We start from the raw sequence: 18949 nt of genomic DNA, 5'->3' as shown, positions 1-18949 counted from the left end.
GAGAAAGAGACATTTATATTAAGGAAATGGCTCACAAGGTTGTAGGGGCTAGAAAGTCCCAAGTTTGTGGGTCAGGCCAGAAGCTTCTCCTGATTCACGTAGCTGCAAGGGCAAGATCTGCAGGTCAGACAACAGGCCTCTGGATTATAGGCAGTGGACGCTAACAAATCCCAAAATCTGCAGGTAAGTTGCTAGCTCAAGTTCCAAGAACCAGAGGTCATAGGAACATCCCAGAGGCTTCCAGGACAGGAGTCATCTTGGAAAGCTGCTGCATGGGCACTGCAGTTAATATATCCTCGCCTATGTCTGTGAATTAACATGAATCTTTTCCCACCCAAGAACTTTTAAAATCCCAGGCTAGTCTTTTGTTCTGTGAGATGGGGGTAAGCATTGCCTTAGGCCCTCCTCCTCTCCCCTTGGAAGCCTCTTCAATAAATGTTTGCTCCTGTGGAAAATTCTCCTTGCCTTACCTACTCGGTCTTGCCCAGTGAGAGACGAGAACATTATTCCAGTAACAAAAGCTCCCCAGGAATGCCAGTTGCCTTATATGTCTTAGTTTGCTGGTATTGATGTCACACAAATACCCCAGGTAGATGGCCTTAAAGAAAAGAAACATATTTTCTCACAGTTGTGGAGACTAAAAGTTCAAATCAGAGTCTCAGCTGTGTTGATTCCTTCCTTGTAGGTGGTGTTGGGTCTTCTCTGGTTCTGTGACTTGCAGACAATCCTTACATGGTTTCTGTCTCCCCCCGCCTCTGTGTGTATGAGTTTCTGTGTCTAATCTGCTCTTTTTATAACATCAAATTAACCACAGTTCAATCTATAACAGACGGGATTGAAGCACTGGCGTTTTCTCAAAACTCCTGTCAAAGAAAAAATTGCACCGCACAATGTTAAAACAGTCAAGGACACTTTTATTCAAAAGGATTATTTCACAGGAAGGGAAAGGACTAAGGAAAGGGAGAGAAGTAGCACTACAGTATGATGTGGGGAGAAAAACCAACTCCTACTCTGCTGGTGACAGCCAAGGCAGCCAGGAGCTGCTCCCCTGCTCCTCCTGTCCATCAGCAAATAAAACCTTAGGCGATGGCAATGGGCGTGGCTCAGCTGGGAGCTGTTCAGACCAAACAGAATTTGCCCCTTCCTGACCATCCTCCTCAAAGTGCTGGGCGTGGTTCAAGCCAGTCAAACCCAGGTTACTAGCCTAAATGCCAAAGAAAAAAAATGCAATTGTCTTATGGTGTGCACAATGTTTGTATGTACTTCCTTGTGAGAACCCAGTGCCCTCGAGTGGATTCCGACTCATAGGGAGAAGTGAGAGAAGGTATAAAAGGTTCTGCCTCCCTTTGTTTGGGGAGTTTTATTTGAGGTATACACCTCCTTGCTCCTTGCCTGTGCACTTTTAATGCTCTTCCTCCTCAGAGTCTGTGTGTCTTTGTTGATTGAGGAATCACACTGAGCAGCACCAGCTTTGGGTAACACTGGGAAAAAGAACTTGGAGGTTTTGAAAAGAAAGTTAAGGGGGATCAGTTACTAGAATGAGTGAGTGATTTACTAAGATTATCATTGGGGCCATTTTGTTTGGAATGCTTTCTTTTCTTATGATAAGGCTGTGTGAATCATGGGAGACTCAGGGCAAGGAGTGGGTGGGGATAGGGATCAAGCCCTGGAAGGTGAAGGTTGAGGGAGAGATGAAGGTTGGGGAGATAACAAAGGAAAAGCCTATCTAAAGTTTTATTATACAAAAGCGATCTTAAAGCTTTCTAGGTCAGCAGTTTATTGTAAACCATTCTCTGCAACAAAAGGGTTGTGGGGGATGGGGGAGGCTCAAACAATTGTTGCTCTCCAGGATCCTAGGGCTCCAGTAAAATTTCACTTTGCCATTCCCATGTAAATCTAGTGTGAAGCTAAAGTTGAGAACCCGTGGATCATTTTCTGAATCCATTTCTAAGCTTTGACTACTTTTGAATCATCTATAATGATGCCAGATGATTTAAGGTGATCTAGAGATATCCAACACCACAGGGATATATCTAAGGAACTTTGGACTTAGTGGGTCATCTTGGCTTCTTCCACAATAGATAATTGCATGCAGAACAGGAAAAGAAAACTGGGAGAGTTCCCACCTCAGACTATTCCACTTCTAAGGATTTGGGCATAAAGAATGGCCCAAAAGTTATGCCCATCCTTGCTTCCTCCCTGATCAGAGACAAAAAAATGACTCAAATTGTTTGGGGGGCGTTGGTGTGGGAAGGTGAGAGAAGGATTAGATATTGTTGCTACAATCCTTGCCTAAAGATGGCACTAATATTTGTGTTTTTTGTCTTTAACCTTATGTATTGACAAAATACTTACAATTTTAAGGTCATAGGAAAAAAATGAGATAGAATGCATACCTCAGAATTTATCTAGCTAATTTTAAGTACTATTTCATATTTCTTACTATTTCTGACTGTTCAAAAATTTCTGTAGCCCAGATCCAGCAGATTCTTCAACCCCTGAGGCCCCTTGAGTGTCCAAATAGTCTTTGGGCAACTGAGTTATTTGACTAACAGAAGTACAATCATTTATTAGGTTGCCTTCTCCAAGAGTTTCTGGAAATTTCCAGGTACTACTTAAATGCTACATAAATCTATTCTGGAGGCCAATGCATGTTATCTGAAGATCCCCTTCCCTGAGGCTTCTGCTACTTTGCTACCGTGGTTCAAACCAAATGCTATCACAGACCCTTCCCTTCACTCCCCCACAGACTTTACTTCAAGACTTTGACACTATAAAATGTAAATGCAACACAGTTTAAAGCTGAATAGTATTGAGATCCTCTGGGTGAGTTTGAACCACTAACCTTTCGGTTATTCCCGAGTGTTGAATCGTTGCACCACCAGGGTTCCCTTGGTGATACTTCTGCCTTCTATTTAAAATAATACCTGATTAAATATAGAAAGAAACAGAAAAGATCTGGGACCCTTTGGTTGCCAGTGGTAGAATCTGTGTGAAAATTTTCATCAGATCCCTATGAGGGATCAGTGCCACCTCCATACAACGACAGTGGTTTCAAGGGAAATGTGTAAATCTGTGAGCAGAGATGAGGGAAGGGAGGACTTTCTTGCTCCAAAGTCCCAGAAGAGGCAGGGGCGAGGAAGTGGTAGAGACCCCAGGGAGCTAATAAATTCAAAGTTTGTCTAAAGACCTAGGACCAAAATAGTTCCTCTTTGAATATTGGCAAGTGCAACCCTAGATAAGAAAATAGCAGCAAGAAAAGATTTCAGACACACTGTCACTCAACAGAATGCAGCAGAAAGAGGTTTTATTGCTGTAAATACAGTGTAACAAAGCTTGCAAAGTCCCAAAGTTAAAAATCTGGAGGACTGGACCCTTCTTTGCCCTCTTTCCTATTGCCTTCCTTTAAAACACACAGAGACCCAAAACAGAAAGAAATTATTTCTCTTGGTCCCAACGTTGGTCTAGTATCCTAGGCACTCTAATTCTTCCATTACCTTTCTTCTTCTTCTGTGGGAAAAAGGGAAAGCGAGAGAAGAAAACAAAAAGCAGAAGAGATTGTAAGAGAACCTGTGCCAAGAGAGAGGAAAGTGATAAGGAAAAGTTAAATGACTCCATCTAAGTGCACAGGAACGAAGGGATAGGGAGGACCTCCCACCTGAGGGGTATTACAGGCAACAATGAAAAACTTGTATGCTGCAGCACTGTTGTAGTTGCAATTAGGATCCCTTCCTGCAGTGAGGTTGCACACGGTCATGTTAACACGGTTTTGGCTCTGGTGGCAGTTGGTGGATCTATTCCTGCAAGTGATGTTTGCCAAGTTACAGACAGCAGCCACATTGTGGAAGGAATCATGCAGAAAGGTATTTAGACCCTTACAATGGTAGGTATAACTGTTGACACCTCTCATTGCCTGATTGCATGGTAGAGGACTTGGCCGTAAATGCTGGATTTGAAACCATTGAGCCCCGGTCAAATTCGGAGGCACAGCAAAAAGCGGATGCATTGGCCCCCATAATCCCAGCAGCAATAGGAGGTGAGGAAAGTGTCCCAGAAGATCTAGCGCCATCTTTTCTGTGTAGAGAGAAGGAAGATAATATTTATAGTAGAAGGAATAAGAGCAAAACGATTAATTGTAACCACTCAGATTTTGGCGTGCCTTTAAGATTTTATGGCTATTTTTTTTTTTTTTTAAGCCATCTTCTTTCTCACTTGAGTCTCACAAACCTGTGAAGAACCTGAAGCCCAGTGAGGAAGAATAGGGCATAAACAGACACTTTCTCTCATTGGCAGGCTCCCTTTTTCTCTTTGTCCTGTATTCACATATTCGGTGGCCCCTGTGCCAAAACCCTGGTCCCTTCCCTCTGCACCTTCTGAGGTGTTCACATTTGACCTATTTGACCTTGAGTGCCCACCTTGCCTTTCTCCCCCCAACTTGGAGCCTTCTCCACTCACCAGGTCTTGGTGTGGGGGCTCCTACTGAGGATGGAGGCAGTCCTTAGTCTCAGGCTCAGAGGACTTTGTGTGTCTTTCTTCTCTGCGACCTGTCAGAGCTGCACAAATGGGGCAGAGGAAGAAGAGTTTTAAGCTTTCGGAAAGAGAAACCCAGGGCTTGGCAGAGGAACTTCTTGTGCAAAAGAGCATAGAAAAGGCTTTCAGAGTTTCAATACTGCTTTCTTAAGTGGTATCAACATTATTGTAACATCAGAAGAATAAGCCCATTTTAAGAAACCGTGTGACCCAAAACTCACAATTTTGAGGAAAAAATGATTTCCTGATATCAGTTGAGTGCAGTCTTCATAATGTGAGGCTTCAGTTTTTTAAAACTCTATGATTTCAGTTCCTTAGGAGAAAATATACCATGTAACTCTTATGTAATAACTGCCACCTCTTTAGCAATGTTGGGAGTTCAACAACAGACTTGAACGAGTTATTCATTTATGCATACATTTATTGGATCTGGTACTGGGCTACTCAGATTTAGGCATTCAAGATCTAATGAGACAGGTAAGTAGACAATTACAATGTACACGAATAAATATAGATAGAAGGTAGAGTCATGATAGAGGAAATCCCAGGTGAGGAGGTAGAGGGGAATGCTTATCAGGGGGCACACAACACGTGAACTGAGTTTTGAGGAATCAGAAGCTAGCTAGGTGAAGAGGGTCATAGGTACACTCTAAAAAGAAGAGACTATAAGTGAAAAGACCCAGAAACATGAAGAAGAAGAGCAAATTTAAGGTATGTGACTCTTGAACCTGTTCCTAACTTTCCATTAGTACTGCTAATCCTTGTATTTAGAGACTCATCACCTCATGAGGGGGCCCTGGTAGGTCAGTGGTTAGGTGCTTGGCTGCTAACAAAAAGGTCAGCAGTTCTAATCCACCACCCACTCTATGGAAACCCTATGGGGTAGTTTCATTCTGTCCTGTACAGTCGCTATGATTTGGAATCAACTCGATGACAACCATTTTTTTTTTTTTTATTTTGCTGGAGGTACCTCATGAGAGCTCACATAAAAGTCTCCTATGTGGGCTCCCTAACTCCAGCCTTTTTGCTTCCAATCCATTTTACATATTACTTCAAGACTAGTCTTCCCTGAGCATAAATACGAACATGGGACAAAGTGGAGACTTTATCCAAGGTATCAGGTAGAAGCATTGTCTTAGGAACTAGGGCATCTTTCCCACATGGTTTTAATGGCTCCAATTATATACAGGATAAAAGCTGATGGCTGTTAGCCTGGCCAGATGTAGTAGGTCAGTGCCTCCTCTCTGCAGTTCCACAACTTGATACTACCTCCAGTCCACTACAACAAAAAAACATTACCAAGTTTACCATGCACCTAGGCTGGGATCCTCAACCCTGGCCTCACATCAGAATTTGCCTATGAAACTTTGAAAATGTCAGGATGCCTCCCAGACATACTGAATCAGAATCTTGGGGAGTGAGGTCTTTGTATGTCTCTGTTTAATAAGCTCAACAGGTGATTCTGTAGTTGAGAACCATTGTTCTTGGCTAACACTGACTCTCACTGGACGCCTTAGTTTCCAAGACTGGGCTTCTACCTGATACCTGGGATAAAGTCTCCACTTTGTCCTGATTCAGGTGGGTGGATTCCTGCTTTGCTTCCCTAAGTTAGGAGTAGGGCAGATGGAGGAGGGCATGAACAAGGGAGCCTATCTTTCATCTCTCTCTGAAATTATCCCCAACTTACAATCTCCTGAGTAGGGAATGGACTCTGTTGGTTGACTTAGTCCTTGTTCTAGCACTACAGCACTGAAGCAAGTTAAGGGCATCTGGGATGTGTGTCTTATAGGGCATCTGTTCAGACACACTGCTTCCCCTCCAAACCCTGTTAAGGGATTAGGCCTAAGTCCTACTTTTTGATCTACACCTTTTCCTAGACATTTCTATGACGGCACTGGGTTATATGTTTGATGACTGCCTATCATAACGACCTTTTCAGGGCTGCTGATCTTCTCTGTGTCCAGCAGCTGGCCAGTGAGTGGCCAGAACATTGACTCAGAGGCTGGCACTATGTAATGAACTACAAGTTTCTTTGTGAGGTTTAGTTTCTGCAGAGCTGAAGCACTGATACTCCAAAGGGCCCCACTGCTCAATTTAGGAATGTGATATCCTTGTGTGTGTGTGTGTACGTGTGCTTTAGGTGAAAGTTTATAGCTCAAGGTAATTTCTCATACAAAAATTTATACACATACTGTTATGTGACACTAGTTGCAATCTCCAGGTTTCTCTCCCTTTCTACTCTGGGATTCCTGTGTCCACTCAACCAGTTCCTCTCCCTTCATGCCTTCTCATCCTGCCTCCGGACCAGAGCTGCCCATTTGTTCTCGTGTATCTGCTTGAACTAAGAAGCACATTCTTTACGAGTATTATTTTATGTTTTATAATCCTGTCTAATCTTTGTCTGAAGAGTGGGCTTCGGGAATGGTTTTAGTTCTGGGTTGACAGAGCATCCATCTTCTAGGGTTCTTACAGTCTCAGTCAGACCACTAAGTCTGGTCTTTTTATGTAAATTTGAGTTCTGCTCCACACTTTTTTCCTGCTCAGTCAGGGACTCTCTGTTGTGTTCCCTGTCGGGGCAGTCACTGGTGGTAGCTGGGCACCAGATTGTTCTTTTGGTGTCAGGTCGATGGAGTCTCTGGTTTAAGTGGCCCTTTTGTCTTTTGGGCTAAGATTTTCCTTTTGTCTTTGGTGTTCTTCATTCTCCTTAGCTCCAAATGGGTTGGGACCAATTGATGCCTCTTAGAAGGCCACTTGCCACCTTTTTAGACACCAGATTTTAATGACCAAAGTGGGATGCAGAACATTTTCTTCATAAATTTTGTAATGCCAATTGACGTATATATCCATCTTCGGAAAGGAAAAATTATCTAAGACTTGTAAATGGGGAAAAGTAATTACCAGGTGTCCTTTCATTTGGAGTGCTGGGAGTTGTCTCGCAGACCACTGGGGATTAACAGACTCTGTAGAGGTATGCATCCTTTTTTTATTTTAAATTGTGGTAAATATACATGTAACAAAACATTTGTCGTTTCAACATTCTTTACGTGTACAATTCAGTGACATTAATGATGCTTACCATGTTCTTCAACCATCACCATTATCTGTTTCCAAATCTTTTTTATCACCCTTAACAGAAGCTCAGTATCTCCTCAGCAATAGGTCCTCCTTTCCCCTTCCTCCTGCTCACCCCTGGAAACCATTAATAAACTTAAGTCTCTTTTCCAAAAAAAACCCCCAAATCCATTGCAGTTGAGTCAATTCCGACTCACAGTGACCCTAGAGGATAGAGCAGAACTGCCCCATAGGGTTTTCAAGGAGCTGCGGGTAGATTCAAACTGCCCATCTTCTGGTTAGCAGCCATAGCTCTTAACCACTGTGCCACCAGAGCTCTGAGTCTCTATACACTTGTCTATTCTAGGTATTTCATAGAAGTGGGATCATACTGTATTTGCCCCTTTCTGACTGAATTATTTCACTCAGCATAATGTTTTAAAGGTTTATCCATGTTGTAATATGTATCAGGGTTTCATGTATGTCTATGGCTAATATTCCATTGTCATGGTGAATAGGCTTAGTGGAGCTTCCAGGAGATGGAGTAGGAAGAAAGGCTTGGTGATCTACTTCTGAAAATTATTCATTGAAAACCCTATGACTCACAACTGTCTGATGAGCAACTGATTATGGGGATGGCACAGGACCAGGCAGGGTTCATTCCATTATGCATGGGGTTGCCATGATTTGGGGACAACTTGACAGCAACTGGTTAAAGAAGTTTGATGTTTCATATAGGATAGGCACCTAGTGTGGATAGCAGATCTCAAAAATTGGATGGTGTCATTTTTTGGCATGATCACACTGCTGATCCTCAGAATCAAAAATCCTGCAAATATCAAAAGCTGGAAGCAACCAAGATGTCCGTCAACGGATGAATGGGTAAATAAATTGTGGTATATTCACACAATGGAATACTACGCATCGATAAAGAACAGTGACGAATCTCTGAAACATTTCATAACATGGAGGAATCTGGAAGGCATTATGCTGAGCGAAATGAGTCAGTTGCAAAAGGACAAATATTGTATAAGACCACTATTATAAGATCTTGAGAAATAGAAAAAAAGGAGAAGAACACATACTTATGTGGTTACAAAGGGGGGAGGGAGGGAGGGAGGGAGAGGGCTTTTTATTGATCAATCTGTAGATAAGAACTGCTTTGGGTGAAGGGAAAGACAACACTCAATACAAGGAAGGTCAGCCTAATTGGACTGGACTAAAAGCAAAGAGGTTTCCGGGATAAAATGAAAGCTTCAAAGGTCAGCGGAGCAGGGGCTGAGGTCTGGGGAACTTGGTTTGAGGGGACTTCTAAGTCAATGGGCAAAATAATTCTATTATGAATACACTCTGCATCCCACTTTGAATTGTGGCGCCTGGGGTCCTAAATGCCAACAAGCGGCCATCTAAGATACATCAATTGGTCTCAACCCACCTGGAGCAAAGGCAAAGGAAGAACACCAAGGTCACACGACAACTAAGAACCCAAGAGACAGAAAGGGCCACATGAACCAGAGACCTACATTATCCTGAGACCAGAAGAACAAGTTGGTGCTTGGCCACAATTGATGTCTGCCCTGTCAGGGAGCACAACAGAGAACTCCTGAGGGAGCAGGAGACCAATGGGATACAGACCCCAAATTCTCATGAAAAGACCATACCTAATGGTATGAGTGCGACTAGAGGAATCCCAGAGACAATGCTCCCCAGAACTTCTGATGGCACAGGACAGGAACCATCCCCGAAGACAAATCATCAGGCATGAAAAGGACTGGTCAGTGGCGGGGAGAGAGATGCTGATGAAGAGTGAGTTAATTAAATCAGGTGGACACTGGAGAGTGTGTTGGCAACTCTTGACTGGAGGGGGGATGGGAAGATAGAGAGAGAGGGAAGATGGCAAAATTGTCACGAAACGAGAGACTGAAAGGGCTGACTCAATAGGGGGAGAGCAAGTGGGAGAAGGGAGTAAGATGTATGTAAACCTACATGTGACAGACTGATTGGAATGGTAAATGTTCACTTGAAGCTTAATAAAAATTAAAAACAAAAAAAAATCCTGCAAATATATTAGGGCATGTTGGTTGCAAGCAACACAAGCTAGTTTGAGTTAAGGAGAAAAATTTTTAGTGGTAGTGGAAGTGGGAGAGATTGTTGCAGGAAAAAATAAAGATGAATAATCAGTTTCTCGAAATAGGTGAAAGTCAAGAAGCTTGGGCACTTGAGCTGAAGAGCAGGACCTCATGGGCATGAATCAGCTTGAACTGTTATTGTTGGGTTTGTTGCTTGTTTTATTGTTTATCCTTGCATCACTGCTTGGGATTCAGACTCCCAGGAGTGAGTCTAGTTAGCCCCTCCTGGATCTCTTGGCCACCGCTTGGTTCAGTAGACCAGACTGAGAACCTTGGTGGCAGTCCCCCCAATACTGCACACAAAAGGGGAAAGAAAGATGGTTCCTCAAGTGAAACAAATAGGTATCTGACTAAGAGGAAGTGGATGCTGGGAAGGTCGAGGTAACACAAAGCTATTACATGGATTGTCCTTGAAATATGTACATCCTCCTATACTGTTTTGAGCCATCTGCTAACCCTTTAATAAAAACAACTTTTAAAAAGTTTTCAAAATGAATTATTTGTGTAAACCTACATTTTGAAGCAATATTTGCCAAGTGAGAAAAACAACCAGTATTCCCTACATGTAAATCAATAATTGATGGAATATTACTGGATTATCATCAATCCGTTGTGAGTTTAGTTGGTTATAGATGACTTCTGCTTATCCCCAGGTGCTCTAAGAAATCTCAAAGCTGAGGAGCCACCCTTGGAATATGGTGGCCCAACCTAGATTCACCGGGCAGAGTTCTATAAAGATGTGCCACCACCTAAATGAAAGTGTTAATATTTTAGTCCTGTTTGTAATTATTTCAAGGCTAGCGTCATTCAACATTGCAGGAGGCTGAAGAACACAAGGAATTTTAATGTTTAACATTTTCCCGCCCCTTTACCTGCCCTAGGCAAAATTATAAGAAGCAAGTGTTTCTCTTAACTCTCTACTCTCTTGATCCTTCTCTCTGCCTGTTGTTATGGGTTAGTTTTTGTCCCTAAAAAGATATGTTCAAGTCCTAAGCCCTGGTACCTGTGAATGTAACCTTACTTGGAAATAGTCCTTGCAGAGGCAATTAGCTAACATGCAGTCATAATAGAGTAGGGCGAGCCTCAATCCAATATGCCTGGTGTCCTTATAAAAAGGAGAGAGGAGGAGTGACACACAGGGAGGACAGCCATGTGAAAGCAGAAGACAGAAGCCAAGGAATGCCTGGGACCACTAGAAGCTAAAGAGGCAAGAAAGGATTCTTCCTCTAGAGCCTCCAGAGAGATCAAGTCCTTGCAGGCACCTTGCTTTCAGACTTCTAGCCTCCAACACTGTGAAAGAATATATTTCTGCTGTTTTCAACCACTCAGTTTGTGGTACTTTGTTATGGTAACCCAAGGAAAGGAATACAACCACTTACCAAACAAAATTCTCCAGCTCTCTACCTACTTGCCTTCAGGGCCTTTCCTTCTATTTAGTTCCTCTTCCCTCCAACAATATTAACAACTTGAAGCCCCATTCTTGAGGAGTGTTGAATTGTAAAGTACTCCCACCCTACATTATTCCCCTCCCAAGTGAAAATGGATGTTACCAGATGAATTCATTTGTGCTCTTGACTTCTACTTTTTGTTTTCACCCCCAGGAAACATAATGCCTTAAATCATCTAAAATGCATGTGGCTCCTTAGAGAGGTTTTAATGAAACAGTTCAGTAGGGAGCTCTGCCCTTCTGTGGCTGATGGAAAAAGGGCTCTTTTTGACTCTGGAAGTTTATAGCTTCTTCACAGAATAACAGCCTACTGTTTTTGATATTAGAAATTCCTACCCTCTTAAACCAGAGAGAACAGATGATGGGTGGACACTTGTCATGTTTGATTGTTCAAAAGCCAAGAATAAACTATCAAGCCAAAGGATTGGTAAAGAAGAAAACCAATTTTGAATAAACACCTACTATGAACCAGGAACAAAGTAAGCTACATATTGCGCACTCAGTCAGCTCTGCCCGCTCCCATCTTCAGTCTAAATGGAACTCAGCATGTCCCCACGACTGATGCCTAGCACAATACCTGGTCACAACTTGTGCCCAGCTTAGCACATAAACATTCACACATTCAGCATAAACATAAAACATATCACACACAGTAGACACACGCATATAACACACCTAAAAGCTACACAGAGCACAAATCACATCCAAGCAAAATCTTTATCACACCCATAGCACCTATACCAAGAACACAACACATACTCTGCACATATCACATACAAATGTCACACATATTGGGATAATATTACAAACTTCGCACATATTGGGATAATAAAGTTTTTTACAAGGAAGGGAAAAATATGTGACTTGGGTGGGCATAAGTAGAATCAATACTAAAAAAGTCACGGGCTAGTCAAGAAGAGTTGCCATATGAGTTGAATCTTGAAAAAAAATGTAGAACTAAATCAGGCCAAAGAAGACAGAAGGGTATTTCAGGCAGAGAAACTGCTTAGGGAAATTTATAGTGTAAAGAACAGTGTAATGCATAACTCTAAGTAGTTTGAAAATGTTGATATGTAAATCACAAAGTGGAGAGTGGCAAGGGCTACTGGTGTAGGCAGGGCCCACCACTTGGGCCCAGATCTCTTTACTAAAATCTAGGGAGGTGGGTAGACTTTCTAGGTATCAATAAATTCTAGCACTCGCATGTCCTCTATGCTATCGACATACCGTCTCATGCTACAATGGAATTCAACGTGGTTGTAGCTCCTTTTCTCTCTGTGGCTATAATTGAAATCCTTCCTTTTACAACTGAGTATTTTGAAGGGTTGCTGGGACCACACATACACATTTCTGTATCGCTCTCTCCAGGTCTTAAAACAAATGTTCTCAATTTGTTGCCATGCAGTGTAGAGGAAGATGTGAGAGTTCTTCTCTTTCAGACCTTCTATTTCCCTCATGAGGACATCACATTTGTACTGGTTGAATTCCAGGCTTGGCCTCAGGTGGTGCTGTTTCATGAACTACTTCCGGGAGAGGTTCTGGCCACGCATGAGCTGCCCCCACAGAAGGAATAGTAGGAGCAAGACAGGGCCCAGGATGTTTACAAAAGATGCCATCTCAGTAGCTAGGGCCACCTGCAGATCCACACAGAAGAGAGAGGAAAGCATTATCTAGACACTGCCCTGAGAGCCCAGCTCCACCTTAAAATCCCTTTCCCTGCCAAGACAGACCCTTAGGCCCAATTCCACTATTTGGTTCCCAGCCTAGAACATGCAAAGTCTCATTAGAGAATCAAGTCTTTGAGAACTGAAAGCAGGCTGTAGTCTGAGTCAGCCAAGCTCAACATTGTAAAAAACAGATGTTGATTTTGAGATTTGCAAACATTTCCTGCCTGTCCTCTCTTCCACCTGATCATTTGCCCTCCAGCTAGCTCCTTTTTACCCTCCAGATCAACTCCCAGGAGAGTGTGTGTCCAAAAGAGAATGGCATCTTAAGCTCTGTGGTTTTGAAGTGCAAATGTTTGTCACCTTTTAAGGGAAATAGCCCTCCAAACCCTCTGCCTTCAAGTCAATTGGGACCCCTAGTGAGCCTATAGGACAGAGTAGAACTGCCTTGTAGAGTTTCTAAGGAGACCCTGGGGTATTTGAACTGCTAATCCGTTGGTTAGCAACCATAGCACTTAACCACTTGCCACCGGGATTTCCAAGGGAAATAGAAGATGAGTAAATGTTTGGGAGATATTTTCTGGGTGGGAAGATTTCGGCTCCCTGCAATCACATCCCAGGTTGCAATTACACTACTCTGCATAATTGTGGTTAGCCACTCTCAACTTCCTTCTGTCACTTCCCCAAAGCCTATGGATAAGGAAACACATTATCACTTCTAACTACTCCTATCCTTTCTCAGGTTCCATTTTCCCTGATTATCATTGTTATAAATGATCTTGGCTTCTCTGAGGTATCTATTGAGAATGCTTTCATGAAAGACTGTAGTTTTGAAATATCACTCTGACCAATCAAGTGCCAAGACTGAAACTGCCCTCACAGGAGCTGCTCTAGCAAAAGTGTGAGCTGTAAAGTTGTTTCAAAAAGCCTTCCCTTAGACCAGGCCCTCTGTGCTACTATGTGAAGTGTACCTAGCTCTAGTGAAACTCTAACCTGAGTCTCAAATCTCTGAGCATCAGTGCCCTCAAATGGGCCTAATCATCGTTCCCTCAGAGACCTGAAAGAATCTAATGAGATGCATCTATGTCAGGCACAGAAACAGGGGTAGGCACTTTCTCCTTTGTGAAATCCTGTCCCTGGTCATTAAGGGCCCAAACAGGAAGAGGACAACAGAATTCAGGCTGCTCCATTGAAGGCTGTAGGGAGTGCCTGAACCAGTAGGATTAATGCTGGATTGCATTCAGTCCTTTGCTTCCTACCAGTTGGATTATTTTCCATTCTTAAGTTTACCATCTAAAAGTTAAGTCAAGACCCTGGTTGCTTTCCAGTATTCCTGAGTCTTTCCCCCAAGCATCTTTAGCATCAACTTTTTCAACTTACCCTATTCAGATTTTCCAGTCACTGATTGTTGTGGGGATTAGTACATAGATGTGAAGAATAGTGAGTCTTTGTCTGTTTCCTCTCTTTAGATCCCAAGAGGTCTGCGGAAGTGGAGAAAGGGATAGCAGTGGGAGCAGAGACCTCCAGCTGATTGAAGTGAGTGCCTGGGAACTGGAGACAGCAGTCTCCCTATGTGAACCCATTCCTATATCTTGTCATGTAGATCAAGTTTGTTCACTCTGATAATTGCCTGGGGCAAGAGTATTAGACATCAAAGATTGACTCCTGGGCACAAAGGAGTTGCAACACTCTAGGGAGCTGTGTTCCTGAAGAGAGGATATCTGGGCTTATTGGGAGAGAATTAAAGATATGGCTGCTAAGTTTACTTCCTGACAAAATTCTCCTAGTCCACCTGAGTGGCAAGTCCACCCTTGGCAACTGCAGAGGCCATGGCTCCACCCTTGAGACCAAGGTAGCTCTGCTTTCTGTGTTCCTTGTCTCTTCAGCTTCTGCTTCCTGGTTCCTTGGCCTCTAGGCCCCCCAGGCTTCTCCGCCTGTCTGCTCTGCTGGGGCAAGTGTTCCACAGCTCTGTAGCTCCACCAATAAGTGTCTGGAGGCACCCACTCTGCCAGTGAACTTTGGCTGGAAGGCACTCGCTTTCTTTCTCTGTGGGTTGGCAAGCCTAGCTCTACCAATACGAGCCAGGAGGCACGCCACTTTGCCAAGAAGCCTCCTGTACAAAGGCACTCAGCTCTCTTGCTCCTGAATCTGCTCTAGCACTGTCTGGTGTTGGTCTCTTGGTTCTGCTGACTTGGTTGGTGCCTAGTATCCCTTTTTTCCCTCCAGTTTCTTCCATTTGTAATGGAAATGTCTAGCTTCTGCCTGTTCCAACATTGTACTTTGAAAGCAGATAACTTGTATTCTAGATTTGACAGATGAAGAGGAATTTTTGGATTTTCGACTTGGAGTTAAGACTTCTGCTATGATATGATGAGGTGAATATTTTTTACATTATTCAAGGACACGAATGTTGGGAGGCCAAGGGGTGGAATGTCATGGATTGATTTCTGTTCCCCAAAATATGTGTCAACTTGGCTATTCCAAGGTTCCCAGCATTTTGTGACTCTCCACCCTTTTGTCACCTGAGGTGATTTTCCTATGTGTTGTAAATCCTGCCACTATCATGTTAGGGAGGGGGGATTGGCAGCAGTTATGTTATTTAGGCAAGGCTCAGTCTACAAAATTAAGTTCTGTTTTAAACAGATCTTTTCTGAGATATCAAAGAGAGAAGCAAGCAGAGAGACTGGGGGAGGGCAAAATTATAGCAGCACTAGATGACTAAGACAGCGCCCACCTCTAGTCTTCTAGAACCTTTTCCTTTTTTTTATCTGTCACCCAAAATTGAGCAAAGCAGAACTTTCGGAGTTAGTGGTTCAGAACAATTTATTTAGAGTAAATAAATTTCTTATTATCTCTTCACCCCTATTGCCTATTGCCTATTGGTCTTTTCCTTCCTTTTTAAAAGTAAAACATTACAGTGCACAGGTTCAAAAAATCATGCTTAGGCCGTGATTCCCAGTATTGTGTGATCATCCACCACTTTGTCATCTGATGTGATTTTCCTATATGCTGTAAAACCTACCTCTAGGTATATTGATACATGTAAGCTGGGCTTATGAAAAATTTCACCTTTTTCACCACATCAAAGATTCTGCTTCTAGGTATGGCTGACATCTGTCTCTCACCCAACCCCACAGCACCTTCCTACAGAGTCAAATACTCTTTTTCAGATTTAGAATCCCTGACGGGCAGATTACCCAGTAAGCAAGGGAAGCACAGGCTTACTTGTGCCTACTCACTAACATGTAGTGCACAACTTCACATGGATTTCACCATATTTTCAATGATCTTTAATGTGGTGAACCCATGTGAAATTGTTTGCTACGGATTAGCAAGTAAGTACGATAAGCCCACACCTATCTTGTTTATTGGATACTCCACCTCTGACTTTTGCGAACAAAGAAGACATATAGGCAAGAGTAAGAGTAGATTTAGCCTTGGGCATTAGAGAGCAGAAGGAAGTCCTGGAAGCTCTCAAAATTAGTGAGATATATGCCCATCTCCTTTACATGGAAGCTAGTTGGCTGTTTATAATTAAGAAAACTAGATGGATAAGGTTGAGTCTACTTTGAGGAGGCAGCGCTTCCCCAGTCATCTTTTCAGTGCCTTCCATCCTGGGGGGGCTCATCTTCCACCACTATATCAGACAAAGTTCTGTTGCTATTCATAAGGTTTTCACTGGCTAATGCTTTTCAGAAGTCGACTGCCAGGTCCTTCTTCCTAGTCTGTCTTAGTCTGCCTGCCTCCTAAAAGTAGAGTGAACCTTAATGACGTGGATGGAGTAAAGCTATCGGGACCTTCATTTACTGATGTGGCATGACTCAAAATGAGAAGAAACAGCTGCAAGCATCCATTAATAATCAGAACCTGGAATGTAGGAAGTCTGAATCAAGGAAAATTGGAAACTGTCAAAAATGAAATGGAATGCATAAATATTGAAATCCTAGGCATTAGTGAACTGAAATGGACTGATACTGGCCATTTTGAATCGGACAATCATATAGCCTACTATGCTGGGAATGACAACTTGAAGAGGAATGGTGTTGCATTCATCGTCAAAAAGAGCATTTCGAGATGTATCCTGAAGTAAAACGCTGTCACTGATAGCATAATGTCCATATGTGTACAAGGAAGACCAGTTACTATGACTAGTATTCAAATATATGCACCAACCACTAGGGCCAAAGTTGAAGAAACAGAAGATTTTTGTCAGCTGCAGCAGTCTGAAATTGGTCGAACATGCAATCAAGATGCATTGATAATTACTGGCAATTGGAATGTGAAAGTTGCAAACAAACAAGAAGGATCAGTACTTGGAAAGTATGGCCTTGGTGACAGAAAAAATGATGGACATGGAATGATAGAATTTTGCAAGACCAACGACTTCTTCATTGTAAATACCTTCTTTTTTTCACCAGCATAAACGGTGACTATACACATGAACCTCGCCAGATGGAACACACAGAAATCAAATCGACTACATTTATGGAAAGAGACGATGGAAAAGCTCAAAATCATCAATCAGAACAAGGCCAGGGGCCGACTACGGAACAGACCATCAATTGCAACTATGGAAGTTCAAGGTGAAAATGAAGAAAATCAGAGCAAGTCCACAAGAGCCAAAATATGACCTTGAGTATATACTACCTGAATTTAGAGACCATCTCAAGAATAGATTTCACGCATTGAACACTAGTGAGCGAAGACCAGACGAGTCATGGAATGACATCAAGGACATCATCCATGAAGAAAGCAAGAGGTCACTGAAAAGACAGGAAGGAAAGAAAAGTCCAAGATGGATGTCAGATGAAACTCTGAAACTTGCTCTCCAATGTCAAGCAGCTAAAGAAAAAGGAAGAATTGATGAAGTAAAAGAACTGAACAGAAGATTTCAAAGGGCATCTTCAGAAGACAAAGTAAAGTACTATAATGATATATGTAAAGAGCTGGAGGTGGAAAACCAAAAGGGAAGAACACACCCGGCGTTTCTCAAGCTGAAAGAACTGAAGAAAAAATTCAAGACTAGGGTTGCAATAGTGAAGGATACCATGGGCAAAATATTAAAGGACACAGGAAGCATCAAAAGAAGATGGAAGAAATACACGGAGTTATTATACCATAAAGAATTAGTCGATGTTCAACCATTTCAAGAGGTAGCATATGATCAGGAACCAATGGTGCTGAAGGAAGCAGTCCAAGCCGCTCTGAAGGCATTGGTGAAAAACAAGGCTCCAAGAATTGGTGGAGTATCCACTGAGATGTTTCAACAAACAGATGCTGCACTGGAGGTGCTCACCTGTCTATGCCAAGAAATACGGAAGACAGCTTCCTGGCCAACTGACTGGAAGAGATCCATATTTATGCCTACTCCCGAGAAAGGTGATCCAACCGCATGTGGAAATTATAGAACAATATCATTAATATCACAAGCAAGCAAACTTTTGCTGAAGATCACTCAAAATCTGTTGCAGCAGTATATCGACAAGGAACTGCCAGAAATTCGGGCCATTTTCAGAAGAGGACGTGGAACCAGGGATATCATTGCTGATCTCACATGGATCCTGGCTGAAAGCAGAGAATATCAGAAGGATGTTTACCCGAGTTTTATTGATTATGCAAAGGCATTCGACTCTGTGGATCATAACAAACTGTGGATAACATTGCGAAGAATGGGAATTCCAGAACACTTAATTGTGGTCATGAGGAACCTTTACATAGATCAAGAGGCAGTTGTTCGGACAGAACAAGGGGATACAGATTGGTATAAAGTCAGGAAAGGTGTGTACCAGGGTTTTATTCTTTCACTATACCTATTCAATGTGTATGCTGAGCAAATAACCCGAGAAGCTGGACTGTATGAAGAAGAACGGGGCATCAGGATTGGGGAAAGATTCATTAACAACGTGCCTTATACAGATGACACAACCTTGCTTGCTGAGAGTGAAGAGGACTTAAAGCACTAGCTAATGAAGATCAAACACCACAGCTTTCAGTATGGATTGCACCTCAACATAAAGAAAACAAAAATCCTCACAACTGGACCAATGAGCAACATCATGATAAAAGGAGAAAAGTTTGAAGTTGTCAAGGGTTTCATTTTACTTGGATCCACTATCAACAGCCATAGA

The 18949-nt window shown here is 42.6% G+C and overlaps 4 protein-coding genes across 10 annotated transcripts in view; 2 read left to right on the top strand and 2 right to left on the bottom strand.

Annotated features, from left to right (window-relative positions):
* The window catches only part of LOC126084014 (ribonuclease K6-like), a 152685-nt gene that overhangs the window by 58791 nt on the left and 74945 nt on the right, over window positions 1–18949 (bottom strand). The window lies entirely within an intron of this gene.
* Window positions 1–18949, top strand: part of LOC126084010 (ribonuclease pancreatic-like) — a 159058-nt gene that overhangs the window by 88912 nt on the left and 51197 nt on the right. The gene's annotated exons all lie outside the window — the stretch shown is intronic.
* The window catches only part of LOC126083631 (brain ribonuclease-like), a 51231-nt gene that overhangs the window by 30649 nt on the left and 1633 nt on the right, over window positions 1–18949 (top strand). Inside the window, exon 4 of the mRNA XM_049897500.1 lies at window positions 14291–14357. Within this exon, the coding sequence (XP_049753457.1) occupies window positions 14291–14352 (62 nt within the window). The 3' untranslated portion in view covers window positions 14353–14357. The remainder of the gene's footprint in view (window positions 1–14290; window positions 14358–18949) is intronic.
* Window positions 3352–18949, bottom strand: part of LOC126084013 (ribonuclease K3-like) — a 90529-nt gene continuing 74931 nt past the window's right edge. For 3 of the 4 annotated variants that reach the window (XM_049898150.1, XM_049898147.1, XM_049898149.1), the window contains exons 2-3: window positions 4456–4553; window positions 3352–4074 (exon numbers count right to left, since the gene is read on the bottom strand). In XM_049898150.1, the coding sequence (XP_049754107.1) occupies window positions 3605–4069 (465 nt within the window). In that variant the 5' untranslated portion in view covers window positions 4070–4074; window positions 4456–4553 and the 3' untranslated portion in view covers window positions 3352–3604. Of the gene's footprint in view, window positions 4075–4455; window positions 4554–4751; window positions 4839–18949 lie in introns of those variants that run through there. The other variant, XM_049898148.1, reaches the window with a different exon arrangement.

The sequence above is a fragment of the Elephas maximus genome, chromosome 10 (genome assembly GCF_024166365.1).
Source record: "Elephas maximus indicus isolate mEleMax1 chromosome 10, mEleMax1 primary haplotype, whole genome shotgun sequence".
NCBI classification, from domain to species: domain Eukaryota; kingdom Metazoa; phylum Chordata; class Mammalia; order Proboscidea; family Elephantidae; genus Elephas; species Elephas maximus.
This window is presented reverse-complemented; position numbering and strand designations above follow the sequence as displayed.